This window comes from Panthera tigris, chromosome B3 (assembly GCF_018350195.1).
Source record: "Panthera tigris isolate Pti1 chromosome B3, P.tigris_Pti1_mat1.1, whole genome shotgun sequence".
Classification (NCBI taxonomy): domain Eukaryota; kingdom Metazoa; phylum Chordata; class Mammalia; order Carnivora; family Felidae; genus Panthera; species Panthera tigris.
In genome coordinates, this window is record NC_056665.1 from 61,850,194 (window position 1) to 61,866,439 (window position 16,246).

General features: G+C 43.7%; 1 protein-coding gene across 3 annotated transcripts in view; it reads left to right on the forward strand.

Moving 5' to 3' along the window:
- INO80 (INO80 complex ATPase subunit) overlaps positions 1 to 15,668 on the forward strand; it is a 135,418-nt gene extending 119,750 nt beyond the window's left edge. For 2 of the 3 annotated variants that reach the window (XM_042989128.1, XM_042989130.1), the window contains 7 exons: positions 5,803 to 5,961; positions 6,579 to 6,681; positions 8,173 to 8,261; positions 10,699 to 10,854; positions 11,150 to 11,309; positions 11,952 to 12,167; positions 14,080 to 15,668. In XM_042989128.1, coding sequence (XP_042845062.1) covers positions 5,803 to 5,961; positions 6,579 to 6,681; positions 8,173 to 8,261; positions 10,699 to 10,854; positions 11,150 to 11,309; positions 11,952 to 12,167; positions 14,080 to 14,297 — 1,101 coding nt within the window. In that variant the 3' untranslated portion in view covers positions 14,298 to 15,668. The remainder of the gene's footprint in view (positions 1 to 5,802; positions 5,962 to 6,578; positions 6,682 to 8,172; positions 8,262 to 10,698; positions 10,855 to 11,149; positions 11,310 to 11,951; positions 12,168 to 14,079) is intronic. The other variant, XM_042989129.1, reaches the window with a different exon arrangement.
- Positions 15,669 to 16,246: the final 578 nt, after the last annotated feature.

Consider the following 16,246-nt stretch of genomic DNA (forward strand, 5'->3'; position numbering starts at 1 on the left):
TGTAAGCATTCCATACAGCCCCAGGTTAGTCATATTTCAATGTAAATGCAGGAGTCACCACTTTCTCCTAGTGGATCTTTTGGACTCCAATCTCATCCCTTAGCCCCATATTTATTCTCTTGGTTTATTTATACCCTTCTTGATTAGTCATGCCACTCCCTTTGCCTAGAACTCTTGAGGGACTCTCCATCATCTACAAGATAAAGGATAAACTCCTTTACATGGCTTACAAGGCCCTTCATTTTGTGGCTTTTATCTTCCTTTCCAGTCTAATTGCTACATTACTTCCACCTTCCAAAATTTATGTTCCAGAAATAATGATTGACTTGTTTCCTAAACATACCATACTATATCACACTGCTGCATGAACTGTTTCCTCAGCGCCTCATCTTCCACCTGGTAAACTTCTGTTTGTTCTTCAAAACCCCTTTCATGATCAGGGGTTGTTTTATATGCACTGGTATAGCTTCTCTGATAAGGTGATACATGAGCTGAGATCTGAAGAAAGTAAGGAAGCAAGCCAAGCGTATATCTGGCAGAAAGAAGAGCATTCCAGGCAGAAGAGATAAGTGCAAAGCCCTGAGGTGAGAACGTGCTTGGCATGATTAGGCAATAGCAAGCGGCCCTTTGTAGATGTAGCAAATGAGGAGAGGTTGTGAGATGGGTGTTGTGGAGCAGATCCTGTAAGGCACGGTGGGCTGTAGTAAGGATTTTGAGATGGGAGGCCACTGGGAGAATTTGAACAGAGGGGTAACAGGATTTGGCTTGGGTTTTAAATGTGTCCCCCCAACTTTGGGGGAGTGAGGTGAGAAGAGCTATAGGGAGAAAGGTAGAAGCAGGAAATTCAGTTAGGAGTTAGACACAAGATGATGATGACTTGGACAAGGATTAAAGCAGTAGAGATGGGGAAAAATAATAGGAATCTGCATGTATTTTGAAGGCACAGCCATTGGGGTTGGCTCTTACACTGGATGTGGGATGTATAGGAGGTGTCATGGAAAACTCCAGGGGGTTTGACCTAGGCACCTGGAACGATGAAGACACCAATTACTTATTAAGGGAAAGGTGAGAAGGAACAGGTTTGAGTGGGGAAATTAAGAGTTTGGTTTGGGGTATATTCAGGTCAAGATTCTTAACAGACATTAAGGGGCAAAGGCACCCAGGCAGCAGGGTCTGGAGTTCAGTAGAAAGATTGAGGCTAAAGATGTAGTTTTTAAATCATCAGATCCTAGATGATATTTAAGGTCATGACGTTGGATGAGGTCACCTGGGAAGTCTAGTATAAGTTCATGTGATTAAAATGCATTTCCCTTCTCAGCCTGCCGATCTGAGGTTTGGTCTATGGTTTGTAAGGAATAGTTCTTCTAGTTACTTATTTGCATGGTCAGAAAAAAACAAAGCAGATTTCAGTGGGGAGATCTGCATTATGCTTCCAGTATTTACACTTTACCCTGTGGAGGTAAGGAGCTCCTGCCGGCCTCAAAGAACCAAAGTAGGCCTAACCCATAGCTAGAGGAGCAGAAGTAGGAATTCTCTTTTCATCCTAGCAACTAGAGAAAAGCTCTGTATATTGAGTTCCCAATTCCAAAATAATTTACATTTGAATTTGAGGGGAGGGCTTGGGGACTCCCTTGTAAACTAGAACCTCCTGTAATACTTCTCAGTAAAATGAGACAAGATTGAAATGAATTTCTAGTTATGCTTTGGGAGCAGTCAAGGGGTGTGTGTGTGTGTGTGTGTGTGTGTGTGTGTGTGTGTGTGTGTGATTAGACAAACAATAGGTTAACTGCTTGCCTGGCATTCTTCCTTTGTCCTGAGATTTATTTAGCTTTGGAAGATCCCCAGAACCATTTATGGACAAGGAAGAGGTTAGTCAGCCTAAAATGTCAGGAAAAAGTTAATGTCTTATGATTGAGAATGCATATATAAACATGTTTTTGTAAACAATGGGACTCTGGCCCACTCTGTTAGTAAAAACATGATTTTAGCATGTGATTAATGGCCCCTTAACTGTCTATGTTCTTCGTGTATTCTTTCTGAAGTAGGTGTATCTTTACATTTGACTTTCTTTAGTGAGGAGTTGTTATAAACTGTACTATTTGTTTTGTTCCTGTGTAAGACCTGTTTTAAAGGCTCACATGTAGAGAGAGAAGGGGGAGCTTTTCTCCCTTGGTAGCAGTGTGAGAATTCCTATATGTCCCATGGGACAAGATGGGACTTCTTTCAGCCCTCCCATTCTCTTGGGTCAGAGTTTCACCCTCCGAGTGTTGGTCCAACTTTTTCTAGTTGTTTCTCTCAGATTTTTCCTGTTTTCTGTTTCACTCCATCATCCCCTGAAACTCCCTGTCATTGACCTATAAAGCCAGGCGCCTCCACCCTCTCTCAGCTCTGACCTTGCCCCTCCCCCATACCTGTCCAGCTTGGAGTGTACAACTTCATGAAGGTGCTGTCTAGTAATGTATTTCCCCTTAGTCATTGCTGGGTCATGCTTTATGGCCGTGCATAGACTTGCTTTAATTTTTCCTGGCTAAGTTAGTTCTTATCCTTTAATTGTTATTTGTTTTTCTCTGGAATGTCTCACTGAGCTCCATAAACCTAATTACCAAATATAGGTGTCATCTTTTTCCCACTCTGGGGGGTATTGTCTCCCCCCCAGCACCCCTCCCTATCACCCCCAGTTCATGTCATGGTTGATTCAGTGTTCATTTTATTGTCAGGTTAGACAATAACCATATTATTGGCTTTGTTTTTAGTTCTCTCATTCTTGTTCTAACCTTAGAGCTTATACATACTTCATACTCTTTTTTTCCTGGGTATTTTTCTTAACAGAATCTTAACTTTATTCTTGTCCTCCCAAATTCCCCACCTCTTTTAACCTATTTAAATGATAATTAGCCACTAAATGTGTAGGGGTTGTTTTGAAGTTAAATTTCAGACCTGTCTCCCATGCTTTAATGTTTTTCCTGTTTATGAGTTAAAAAAAAAAAAAAAACACAAGTTGAATCAGGTTTGGTTGCCACTGAGACTTCTAGGAAAAAATGTAAATGTGTAAGGAAGCACCTATAAAATGATTCATAAGATTGAATTTCCCATTGTGAATTGATGCTGTACCATTGCCTCAGGCTTAGGTAACTAACTAAAAGTATTATCTTTTGGATGTGACATCAGCTGTCATTTTCCACATATGTAGATATTTTAGGTATGTTGGGCAAGTAGTGTTTCCCCCGAGTCCACTTGGAGTCCTCCTTGTCATTTAACTCTGTCTTCTCTTCCTTATTCTCTCTGAAAGTTTAAAGTAGATTTTCTAGAATTTTGCATATCCTATTGAATCTCTAAAATATCCTGTGATCAGGTTTGCTATGCTCCTTTACAAATGGCAAGCATTGTGCACTTTGAAATCCTAGGTCTGTGGACACTATGGATTAACAGTAAGTTTTCACACTGATTTTTTTTTTTCTTTGGCACACAGTTTGTAGTTTCTCCCCAAGGATTCTTAATGCTAAAAATTACGGGATTATACCTCATGTAAAACCCAGACAAAAGGAGCAGCATAAGAAAGAGCCACAGGAGGTTTTATTATTACAAGCGAGAGCTTTGAAAATGCCAATGCCTTTTGTCTATCTTCACTCAAAGTCTTAATTCTGCAGAGAATGGCAGAATTGCCTCGTATTTTAAATGAGAGAACAAATAAATTCATTTGGAGTGAATCACTCTTCAGTTTACATTTTTAGGCTTAATCTAGTGTTGATCAGTCCCCTTAGAGATTAGTCTAGTATTCATTGACTAGTATTTGTGGAATTCTACTTGGCAGTGATGGATGGTATCTGTTCTACAGTAAGACTAGATAGGGAGTTTTTTTTGTTTGTTTTTTTAAATAGGCTCCATACCCAGCATGGGGCTTGAACGCATGGCCCTGGGATCAAGAGTCAGATATTCTACCCACTGAGCCAGCCAGGTGCCCCTAGATATGGAGATTTTTTTACATAATACACATGAAATAATTGGTTACCCATGGAAGATAGTAAATAAGTGGGAACTTGGACCAGGATAGGCAATGCAAGGTATTCTTAATAATGCAAGTTGTGGAAGCAGACTGTTAAGACTGTGAGCTCAGGCTAGTCTCTTCCTGATTTATAAGATGAAAGAAACATACAGGTTTTTGTGAAAATTGAGTGACATACGTATGCACCCTAGGGCCAGATATGTTGTAAGTGCTAAACAGATTTTAACCATTATTATGTCTACTCGGAATCCATGAGAAATAGGAAAAAGGGACATTGTTACAGGCAAGAGAAATCAGGGAGGCCGGGATGCCTGGCTGACTTATTTAGTAGAGCATGCGATTCTTGATCTCAGGGTTGTGAGTTCAAGCCCCACATTGGGCATGGAGCCTACTTTTTAAAAAGGAAGAAAGAAATAAATCAGGCCTTCCTGACAGTGGGAAACTTGAACTGAACCTATAAAGGACCAATTCAGAAGTGAGGGATTCCAGGTCAGAAAAGCAACTTGAGCAAAAAGTGGTGCAAACAAACATAAGTGAGGAATGCTGAAGAGACCTGACAAAAGGGAAGGAGCGTGTTTATTTCAGAAAAGAATGGTGATGAAGTTGGCTCAGCATAGCAGGGTCTGACTATTGAGGGCAGTTTGGAGTTGGTGTGTTATCACATAACTGGCACAGAGGTAGAGTGGCCTGCAGTGGTATCCAAAGTAGACCGAAGAAAAGGGAGACTGAGCCCTAGAAAGCCTGCTGGTCTGACTGCCGCAGTGAGCCAGGCACAGGTGGTGAGGGCCATTGCATGATAGGGACAGTGAACTCTAAAAAGGATTAGTTCATTTCTCAAGAAGCAGGGGCTAGATTTGGTGACTTGCTTCTATATAGATGAGGGCACATGGGAGAGACTAAGGATAATTTGGAACTGGCTTTCTTTCAGGATGCCCCCTGTATTTGATAGTAGCCTTAGGGCTAAGAATTTAGGAGTCTGTTAATTGTAGGGTCATTCATAGGATAGAGGAGAGGGGTGTACATTTTGTTGTCATTTGTGTTTGTTGTTTAGCAAACTAAAAGTAGCTGCCAGGGATCCCTTTTTTTAAACATTTCTTTGCTGAATTCAAGGGACAGGAAATAGGAGCTAGAGAATGCCAGGAAATCCATGCCTGTCTTTCTTACCATGGTAAGCTTAGTGTTAAAAAGAAGGCTTTCAGGAGCATCTGGCTGGCTTAGTCGGAAGAGCATGGGACTCTTGATCTCAGGGTTGTGAGTTTGAGCCCCACGTTGGGGTTAGAGATTACTTAAATAAAAACTATAAAAAAGGGGGGCAGGGGTGAGCCAGAGAGAGAAGGCTTTCATATCCCTCACCTCCCAGGCCTACCACTTACTTAGGCTATGTGATCTTGGATAAATTCTGTAATTCCTATGTGCCTCAGTTTCTTCATCTATAAAATGGGAGTCTTAGTAGTACCTAAGTCATAGTGATTATGGGATTTAAATGAGTTAACACACATAAAGCACCTAGAACAGTGACTGGCAAATGGTAAGCACTAAGGGTTAACTATTAATAGTGTCTCTGTTCCCTTTTTTTAAATGTGAAAACCCTGAAAAAAAGCTAGAGTGTATCTATTTTGCCCCGGGCAAGTGAAGGGATGGCTTGGTTTTATGAGTGGATATTGGCTCATCTTACTATCATAGAAAAAAATCTGGCATCAAACTATTGCAGATGACGAGCGGCTGGGTTGTTCTCAGAATCCATGGTTTTTCTGTGAGAATGCCTCAGTCTTTGCTGTATTTTTGTCCTGCCTGTTCAGGTGATTTTTTATGATAGTGACTGGAACCCCACTGTGGACCAACAGGCCATGGACAGGGCCCACCGCTTGGGGCAGACAAAACAGGTTACTGTGTACCGGCTCATCTGTAAAGGCACCATTGAAGAACGCATTCTACAGCGAGCCAAGGAGAAGAGTGAGGTAAGCACAAGGTAGAGGGAGTACTGTACTGGTGAAGAAATTGGAAAGTCCAGCCACATTTACCGGGCTAAGATGCTTGCCTTTCGTTCATCACGAAGGGGAGAAAATTTCTTCTGAATAGAAAATAAAATCAGGGCCTGTACTGCTCTGGCTATTCATTCCTCATTCCTTTCCTACCTAAATGGCTTCTACAGCCTAGATAGGGCTATTGTTCATGTGGCGGCGACATCAGTCATAGCCCTTGTGTTTCACATACTTTCACATTCAGGGGAAGAAGGAGCTCTCATCATAGGACTCCTGATTTGACAGCCTCTAATTTGTATGCCAGATTTGTTAGTTTCCAAAGAAACGATTATTTGGGGTTTGTGTATTTTTTTTTTTTAATCTTGATTTCAGTATTGGATCTTCTAGCTCTCAATTAGCAGTCCCAAGCAAAAGAAGTTCTCATTGTTCTTTGTGTTGGACAAATAATCTGGATGATCCAGTGAGATGAATGAGAGGAAATGGGGAATCTAAGTGCCAGAGGAGCAGATTGAGAAAGATGTTGCCTTCTTTCTGAATATTTGCCATAAGGGAATGGGTGCCTGGTAGTGATGTTTCGATCTGCTTTGGTATAGATTCAGCGGATGGTGATTTCTGGTGGGAACTTCAAACCAGATACCTTGAAACCCAAAGAGGTGGTTAGTCTTCTTCTAGATGATGAAGAACTGGAGAAGAAATGTACGTACTCTAAACTAAAGCCCTTTCCTCCCTGCAAAAGATGTTTCTCTATCCCCACATATCTGAAAATGGTAGAGGCCCTTGGCTATGCGCCATGGGTAAGCAAAGCCAAAGACTGTATTTGGGGAGAAACATTTTTTATGTTAATAACTTGTATTAAAACCCAAGCAAGAATGTGTTATGGAGTAGAAGGCAAAATTTGCATGTATTTTAAAAGTAACATGACTTTGAATTCATTTACATCAGGGAAGCTGTATCCCTAGACTCCTCAGCAGTGACGAATTTACTCTGTTCTGCACAAAGAAATGTTTTTGTTTTTGTTTGATGTCTGAAAGAGAATTTATTTCTTCATATTATTTTTGATTTAAATTCAACTTAGTTAACATATGGTATACTGTTGGTTTCAGGAGTAGAATTTAATGATTCATCACTTACATATAACAGTGCTCATCCCAAAAAATTCCCTCCTTAATGGCCATCACCCATTTAGCCCATCCCCCCCACCTCCACTCCTACAATCCTCAGATTTCAGTCTGTGTTTAAGAAACCCTATGTTTTCCCTCCCTTTCGGTTTTTACCTTATTTTTTCTTCCTTCCCATATGTTCATCTGTTTTGTTTCTTAATTCAGCAAGAGTGAAATCATGATATTTGTTTTTCTGACTTATTTTACATAACAAAATACACTCTACTTACATTCACATGGTTGCCAGTGGCAATATTTCATTCTTTTTCATCGCCAAGTAATATTCCATTGTGTGTGTACCATATATAGGTATGCCTGTATACATACATACAGGCTTTTTCCATAATTCGGCTATTACTGATAGAGCTGTTATGAACATTGGGGTGCATGTGCCCCTTCAAATCAGCATTTTGGTATCCTTTGAATAAATAACTAATAGTGCAATTGCTGAGTCACAGGGTAGTTCTATTTAAAATTATTTTTTTTATTTTATTTTTTTTAATTTACATCCAAATTAGTTATCATATACCGAAGAAATGTTTTCATGGAGAAGTTTGAGAACCATACTTCTATAACACTTCTTCCATGTATCTCTGGCTTTTGAGAACAATTGGTTTCAGAATTACCTTATGAGCCCCTGAGTATTTCATAGCATCATACAAGAAAGCATGATGAGGTTCCTTTCTTACAGTGCTCACATTTACCACCACCTTCTAAAAACCTTTCAGTACTCTCCAACCATACTTGATCTGTACAGTGCAGAGATCTTAAAAGGCTGAAAAGAAAAAGAAGAAAGGCAAGGAAAGGCCCACAACATTGAAACCAAATAGTAGTTGGAACCCAAAAAACTGTTAAGAATCCAAGAACTCTGTTCCTTCTCCAAGTTAAAAAAAAAAACACCAGTTATCTGTCTTAGAAGTCGTACCCTGGAACACAAATATCAGGGGGTATGGCCACCTTAATTTCAGAGAATGAGGATTACAGTTAACACAGGTACTTCATCAGATCTTTACAATTTTCTTGATAGTGAGGCTGCGGCAAGAAGAGAAACGGCAGCAGGAGGAAACCAACCGAGTTAAAGAGCGCAAGCGCAAGCGGGAAAAGTATGCAGAGAAGGTATCTCAAGTTTGAGGTGGCCAACAGGGACCGGTGTGGGGCAGAGTGGTGCTTACAAAAAGGCTTTGGGTACATGGCTTGTCATCTTGGTTACTAGTTGGTATCCAGCTCCAGCAGCTATATGTTATAAGTAACAACAGTTCTGTGCTGATTGACATTTGATCCACAGAAATGAAGCCTTGTTAGACCAGTACCCCCTACACAGACCTGCTGTCTCTGTGGTCACATGTAATTATGGAAATCATTTGTTGAAACTGTTACAGAGCAGAAGGCTAAATGTGGGTAAGATGGATCGATCTTACATTATCAGATTCCATAGAATCTTAGGGCCTAAGGTGTCACTATGTCCAATCCTCCCATAATTCTGCTAGTGTTCCATTCAATGTCCTCTAGTGTTAGCAAAATAAATCACTGCCCGGTCTGTTCATCTCTTTTTGTCCAATTTATGCCAAAAATTCAGGCTGTGTTTTGTCTCCCTTTTGACATTTCCCACTTGAGCCCACTAGGCTAGCTGGTAACTGGGATGTAGTTCCCCTACATTTCTCCCAATCTTGCTGTTTCTACCAGAATATTATTTCAGTGATCTTTTTTTTCTTAATATTTTATTTATTTTTTGAGAGAGCATAAGTGGGGCAGGGGCAGAGAATATGAAGTGGGCTCTGCACTAGCAGGCTAACAGCAGCAAGCTGTCTGTGGGGCTCAGACTCATGAACCATAAGATCATTACCTGAGCCAAAATCAGATGCTTAACCAACTGAGCCACCCAGGCGCCCCTGTTTCAGTGATCTTTATTCCTGGTCTTTATTGACAAGTAAATCGAAGTGAGGCCTTCAGGATTTATTCTAGTTGCAGGAGTCAGCCCATTGGTTCTGACTAGGTTCCCAGAGTTATGCCAAGGATTGTTGGTTCAGAACCACTTTGCTACCTTCCAGAAAGTGCTTCCTAATTTTTTCTAGTGGGCCTGGCTTACCATTGGGTAAGCCCTTCATCAGCCCTTGATGAGCCCGTTGTCTTGAGCAAGATAGCTGCCATGAGCTTCAGACATCTTGATAGCTCTGGGCCCTCAAGTCCAACAGTTGTCCATGCTTCATTTCCTTGAACTGTTTGGTTTGTCTGAAGCATATTGTCTGGCCACATGTTTAAATTTGTTCTGTCTTAAGTGGAGGTTGACTTCTTCCCCTTATCCAAGCTTGTATTGGGCCTTATGTCCCTTTTCCTTCTTTTGTAAAATCTACACCCTCAGTTGTACCTTCTGCTAAGCAGAACTATTTTTTTTATTTAAAAAAATTTTTTTAAGTTTATTCATTTTTGAGAGAGAGAGAGAGCATGAGCAGGGGAGGGGCAGAGAGAGAAAGGGAGACATAGAATCTGAGCTGTCAGCACAGAGCCTGATGCAGGACTTGAACTCATGAACTGCGAGATCATGGCCTGAGCCAAAGTAGGACGCTTAACTGATTGAGCTACCCAAGCACCCCTAAGCAAAACTATTTCTAACCTGAAGGTTAGAAAGTACTCACTAAATATAGTATTCACTATATTTACAAAGTTGAAACATCCAAGAACTATGTATGACTCCACTCTCAAATCTCTAACCCATTACTTACTACTGTTTAGAATTTAAATAGCTCTAACATGCAGAAACAACATCAAAGAAGAAAAGGTGGCTTTCTAATATAAGAGATTGTAGGGTTTTCTGAGTTTGCATCAGAAGCCATCCCCACTCTGAGCACAGAAGTTTCACATAAACCCCCAATGGTAGTATAAAGTACGCAATGACATTAACCCTAATATAGATGTAGATACAAATGTAGTTAGATGCAGTGGCTGAATGTGATTCCAGAATTTTCCAAGCACATTCAATGATTTCAGGTCCCTAATCTGTGACAGCACCCTACTGAGCTTGGTTCTAGAACTGCTTAATGTAGCTCAACCCGTAAGCAATTACATGTAAACTGAGAAAATGACAAAAAAAAAAAACCAGTTTCTTGGATATGATAACTTTCATTCTCCTTATGCATATTTAAAAAGAAAGCAGAGTAAAAACAGATGTGCAGAAAATATACTAAAGGCACTGGCCTCCCTCTTGTAGGACTGAATCTGTTCAACCCCTCTAAGTGCTGCAGCTTGGACATGCCAGAAGCTGACCGTGGAGCTCACCCCCATGGGTGAGGCTTAGTGCGGCTCTGATTCAGTGTGACTGGCCTACTTCTCAACTCCGTATTATTGGGGTGGAATATACATAAACTCTTCTTGAGCTCTTCTTTCCTCCTTCCATAGGAGTTTTTTCTTTCCTTAAAAGTATGCTAATTGAAAACAAAAAACAAAACCTGGAAGTTTACAGAGAGGTTTCTATCCTCACTTTCTTTACCAACTCAGCTTTTCTTTTTGATGCCTGTCTTCATGCTTTTTCCATATTTCTTCATTTGTGTGTTCCCAGAAGAAAAAGGAAGATGAATTGGATGGGAAAAGGAGAAAAGAGGGTGTGAACCTAGTAATTCCATTTGTTCCCTCGGCTGATAACTCCAACCTTTCTGCTGACGGGGACGACTCCTTCATTAGTGTGGACTCGGCCATGCCCAGCCCTTTCAGTGAGGTGAGGCTCCTTTTAGATGCCTTCATCACAGCAGTGGAGACTGCATCCTGACATTGTAGCCTTTGCTTCTCCTGGAGTTCTCCTGCCTTGGGGAAGGGGGCTGCACATGGAATCCGTAAAGAGGAAAGGCAATGAGGACAAGCTGGCTTCTCTGGAGCCAAGGCAGGGGATTTCACCCTCTGGAGTGAAGCCAGGCAGGAGAGAAATAGCCTAAGAATCACATCCTCACATGGGTACAAGGGCCATGGGCTGTGGGTATCAGGAATGGTGGTGATCTCGATCCTTCTTCCTCCAGATTTCCATCAGCAGTGAACTGCACACTGGCTCTATCCCCCCCGATGAGAGCAGCAGTGATATGCTGGTGATCGTGGATGACCCAGCCTCCTCAGCCCCCCAGTCTCGAGCCACCAACTCTCCTGCTTCCATAACGGGCTCCGTTTCAGACACCGTGAATGGTAAGTGATCCTGCTGTCTTATATAGCTTGGGCCTGGTCCTCTGCCTCAGGAGAAGCATTGGTTTGGTGCTGGCCAAGGTCCCAGTTCTGTCTGAGATCATGACATTTTCTGCTGTGTAAAGAAGAGTCAAGTGGAGTAAAAACAAAAACTTACAGGCTCATTCTTTCAGTAGCCCTGTCAACTGAAAGTGAGAAAGAACTTGATAAAGATTTCAGACTTGTTTGTTTTCTAGTCAGCCCTATCTTTCATATTTCACCTTCATTTTTGTTAGTTTTTAATTAAAGTTTGCTTTTCTGGGCCTTTCCAGTGTTTGTTCTGTGGGGCCCAGTGTTGTTGCTGTTTCTCGAGGAGTTCTAGATTTAAATCTTGGGAGTAAAAGTTGACTCTCCAGGGCAGGAGCATGTTGAGGTGTGCACATGAATCACAGAGAGCACGCCCCTGAGGTTCATTTAGTAATGAACTAGTTTTAGCTGTTTAGAATTCTTACTAACTCTGTGACTCCTTGGCCCAGCCACTAAATGGGGACAGAGACCTCCCTGGAAGTCCTGAGATACCCTGAGAGCCAGCCCTCCCTGTTAGGGGAAAATTCTGTTAACATCACATGTTGACTTTTTTACCTCTTGGTCCATTTGTTCCCACAGGAATTTCCATTCAGGAAATGCCAGCCGCAGGACGTGGTCACTCAGCGCGAAGCCGAGGCCGCCCCAAAGGTTCAGGAAGCACAGCCAAAGGAGCAGGGAAAGGCCGGAGCCGGAAGTCCACTGCAGGCAGTGCTGCCGCTATGGCAGGAGCGAAAGCAGGGGCTGCGGCAGCGTCCGCAGCCGCCTATGCTGCATACGGGTACAACGTGTCTAAAGGTGCGGAGGCCTCAGGGGGCAAGGGTGAGCTGCAGGCTCCATTCTGGTGAGGGCCAGTCTGGAGGGTCTATTAAGCATTCTGGGAGAGCAGGTAGGGCACTCCCAGGCCAGAAAGCTCCTTCCCAAAGGCCACCTTGGGTTCTGCTTCTGCACTGAGCAGTCCTGACTCTCCCCTTGCCCTTGTGACTTAGTACAGTTTCACCTTTGAAGTGGAGGTAACTATGAAAGGAGAGAGTTGTATTTCTGGACTATACTATTTTAAACCATCAGAATTCTTCCTGCTTTGAGAACTCATTTTTTTCCCTAAGACCAGCATTTCACGTTTCAGTAGTCCAGGCCAGCATAGTTAACATTTACCTAAGTATGTGTGCTCCATCACTCGTGCTTTGTGTGCATGGACCCCACTCTGGAGTTTACGGTAGAAGTGAGAAGGGAAGTTTTCCATGGAATACATTTAAACAGCAGTGCACAGCAGTATGCTTGTACTGAGTGACAAAAGAGGGGAGGCCTTCATTGTAGTTGTAGCCCGGAAAAAGGAGGAGCCATGGGCCTGAATATGAAGTTGCCAATCTGTAATTCAGAAAGAAGGATGACAAAGATTTGGGCCTATCAGGGGTCACAAAGCAGGTCACTCAGGCTGTGCTTAAGAGGAGCAGTAGCAGTCAAGAGTGGAAAAACAGGGCAAGACCTGGTGGGGATGGGCTTATGAAGTGTGTGATGAGGGGCTCTGGAAAGAGTGAGAAAGAAAGTGGCTATGGTGAGCATGACACGCGGAGGATGATTATAACCATAGCTGGTAGGACATCTATGACTGACTGCTTGACCTCTCTCCCCAGTCACAACCTAGGCTTCATGTTTAGCTGATAGTGTTGTTGTAGCAGGTACGGGCATTAGCTTATTATAGTGAATGTCAGCTGCCCTCCCCCACTTCCTCCTCCTGCAGGAATCTCTGCTTTCACGTATTTTCTTCATTCTACAAATATGAAGTATAATAGGCTAGTCCAGCATTTCTTAACCTTTTGCCAGCTCATCACATCCTTGAAAAACAACAGTCATACCAGCAGCCAAGGCTGCCATGGCAGGCTGTCTCACCCACAGATGGGCAGAGTATAACACCCATCAGACTTTCTTCTGGAGACCTGGTCTGAGAAGAGGCAGGAGGGGTAAGTGAGGCAGCAGGGGTAGAGTTCACAAGAAAAACAACAGTGCTTGGTAACTGGGAATGGACTGATTCACAGATCTCTTGCAGCTCCACTGTGGATAGGAAGAGACAGCCGTCTGCCCACCGAGTGCTTAATACGCTTTTTTAGGAAAGTAAAATCAGTCCACAAGAAACAATTGACACATATTAGACACTGTGTTATCAGGTGTAAATGGATTTGGCTCATATGAAGGAAAAAGAGTTGTCACCCACAGAACCATCACTGAAGAGGAGCAGTTTCAACTGGGTCCGTGAAACTACAGGTCTTGGGGGAGTGGAGGACATCTTGTGAAGTTAAGAAAGAAGCAGTTATTCACAAGCGGTGTCCCAAGAAGGAAGAAGGAATGTGTAAGAGAATACATTAGCACCTAGGAAGTTACATACCATCCTGTAGCCTTGGTTTGCCCGCATTTGTGTAATGTGTGCTGTGTCCTTGAGCACCAAGGAGACATCTTGTCCTTGTGGATGAGATGATGTGGAGAAGGCTAGGTAGGTATCATTTTTCTCTTAAAAACACATCCCTCTTACTGAAAAGACAGTTGACAGGAAAGCAAGTAAGAGGTTGTGCTAAGAAGAGGTTGGCAAGGAGTGGCAGGGAGAGGGGTTCTCCACAGCCTCACCTCCAGCCCAGACTAACCAAGGTCAGGCACCAGGGCAGCTCAGACAGGCCTGCTACCTATACACTTCTTGTCTCTTTCTCCATTCCCACAGGAATCTCGGCCAGCAGTCCTCTGCAGACGTCCCTTGTTCGGCCTGCTGGCCTTGCTGACTTTGGACCTTCAAGCGCCTCTTCTCCCTTGAGTTCCCCTTTAAGCAAAGGAAATAATGTTCCCGGGACTCCCAAGAGCCTCCACTTGACCAGCAGCCTAGCCCCAGATTCCCTGGTCCGGAAACAGGGCAAAGGCACCAACCCCTCTGGAGGACGGTAACTACCTGAACCCTCTAGCTTCTTTCAACCAAACGAGGGGCTAGAGTCCTGGCCCGCAAGTGGTCTTTGGATGGCTTGCCCAGTGCAGCATCTTACATCCCAGGTCAGAGGGCAGAGATGACCAGTTGCAGCAAGGGAAGGACAGGCAGGTGCTTGGTGTGAGCACTTTTCTCACCTGTGTGTCAAGAGGAGTGCTATGGGGTGGCCTATAGGAAGAAGGCCCGAGGACAGAGATCGGCCCTGCAGCATCTCAAATGAACTTTACAGCCACGTCTTAAACCTCGCACTGGGGAAGAGCCTGACATAGATCCCCTTTAGATGCTCAGGCACACAGTCTCCATCCCCATTCACTCTTGGGCTCTGGCCGTGTCCCTTGCAAAAGCTGTGCAAGTGCTGTGAAGAACCTTCCATAGTGGAGACCACTCTTAGGGCTGTGATTTCCTGTAGGGCTAAGAAGGGAGGAAATCCTGTATCTGGCATCCTCAGTCTTTGGGCAGCTCCCCATGTCTCCAGACCCCATTTGCCAGAGTGTCAGCACTGAAGAGAACAGTGAGTGTAAGAAGGTAGTGGCTTGTGAGGGTGACAGAGGCTAGAGGAGGCATGCCGGAGGCACTTGTTTCCCCAGCATTTCCTCCCCTGTCCTGCATGGTTCACGCCAGAGAACCTTCAGGTCCCACCAGCAACCGTAGCAGCAGCTTCCACCCCAGGACTCCCAGAAGCCAGTAAAGAGACCAGGAGCCACCTCAATCAGCAGGACATCCTCACTGCCCCTCTTGCAACTCCCCTTACCCTTCCTGAATGCACAGTCTCCCCACCCCTGCCCTTCAGCCCCCTGCTTGGCTGTATGCACTGTCTGTATTGCACTGAGAAAGGAAGGGACAGCAGGAGTGAGGTGGAGAGGATGGAGAAAGGGCAAAGCTCAGCACCAACCCTCCCGGCCCTAGCCCCACCCGCCTGAGCTTGCTTCCCCCCAGAGAGGCAAAGGGGTGGTGTTTGCATGGGAGGTATTCCTGCCTGCCCCCAGCCTGATGTCCCTGGTGGAGCGGGTGCTTCCGGGAGGGCCAGCCTCTAATTTGCACACCTGAAAATCGCGGAATTGAGTTTAGACAGATTGATTTTTAAAACTTTTTTTTGGAGTAGGGTTGGTAGGGGAATCATTTAATTTAAATCATTGAGATTCCCCTGCCCAAACCCAGACTCTTGTGTACAGAAGCTATTTAGAGGGAATCAGAAAAATGCCAAGCCTTTTTTCTCTTTGAATGTGCTGTCTATTTTTATAACTGAACTTGTATATATGTACAAAGAGAGACACATCTTTCTTTTACTAACTGGAGAAAAAAAATCTTAAATAAAATGGAGTGAGATAATTTTATGTAAATCAGGATGTCTGTGGTCTTTGCAGCTGCCTCGGGGCACAGTAGGGTTCTTAGAGGAATATGACTGGGTAAAGGGGACACAGAGCCCCAACATCCTTCCTGTGGTTGGAGAGAACAAGTCGTCATTGGGACAATTTAAAAAAAAAAATTTTTTTTACATGTATTTATTTTTGAGAGAGAGAGCACAAGTGGGGGAGGGGCAGAGAGAGAAGGAGACACAGAATCCGAAGCAGGCTCCAGACTCTGAGCTGTCAGCACAGAGCCTGATGCGGGGCTCGAACCCACAAACCGCGAGATCATGACCTGAGCTGAAGTCGATGCTCAACCGACTGAGCCACCCAGGTGCCCCATCACCAGTGGCATTTTTAATCAGGCTTAGGAATTTGCCTCCAGCCATCAGAGAGGAGGCTTGACCAGTGCCTGGCATGCTGAGGCCCTTGGAGGGTGAACTCATTATGACTCAGGACCTAGACTCTAAGACTCAGGTGTGGACAGCTTGGCCTGGTCCACCATCAGGTAGTTTCGTGGTGGCAATCTTAATACCGACAGGTTCTTGCTCCAAAAACCGCAAGTG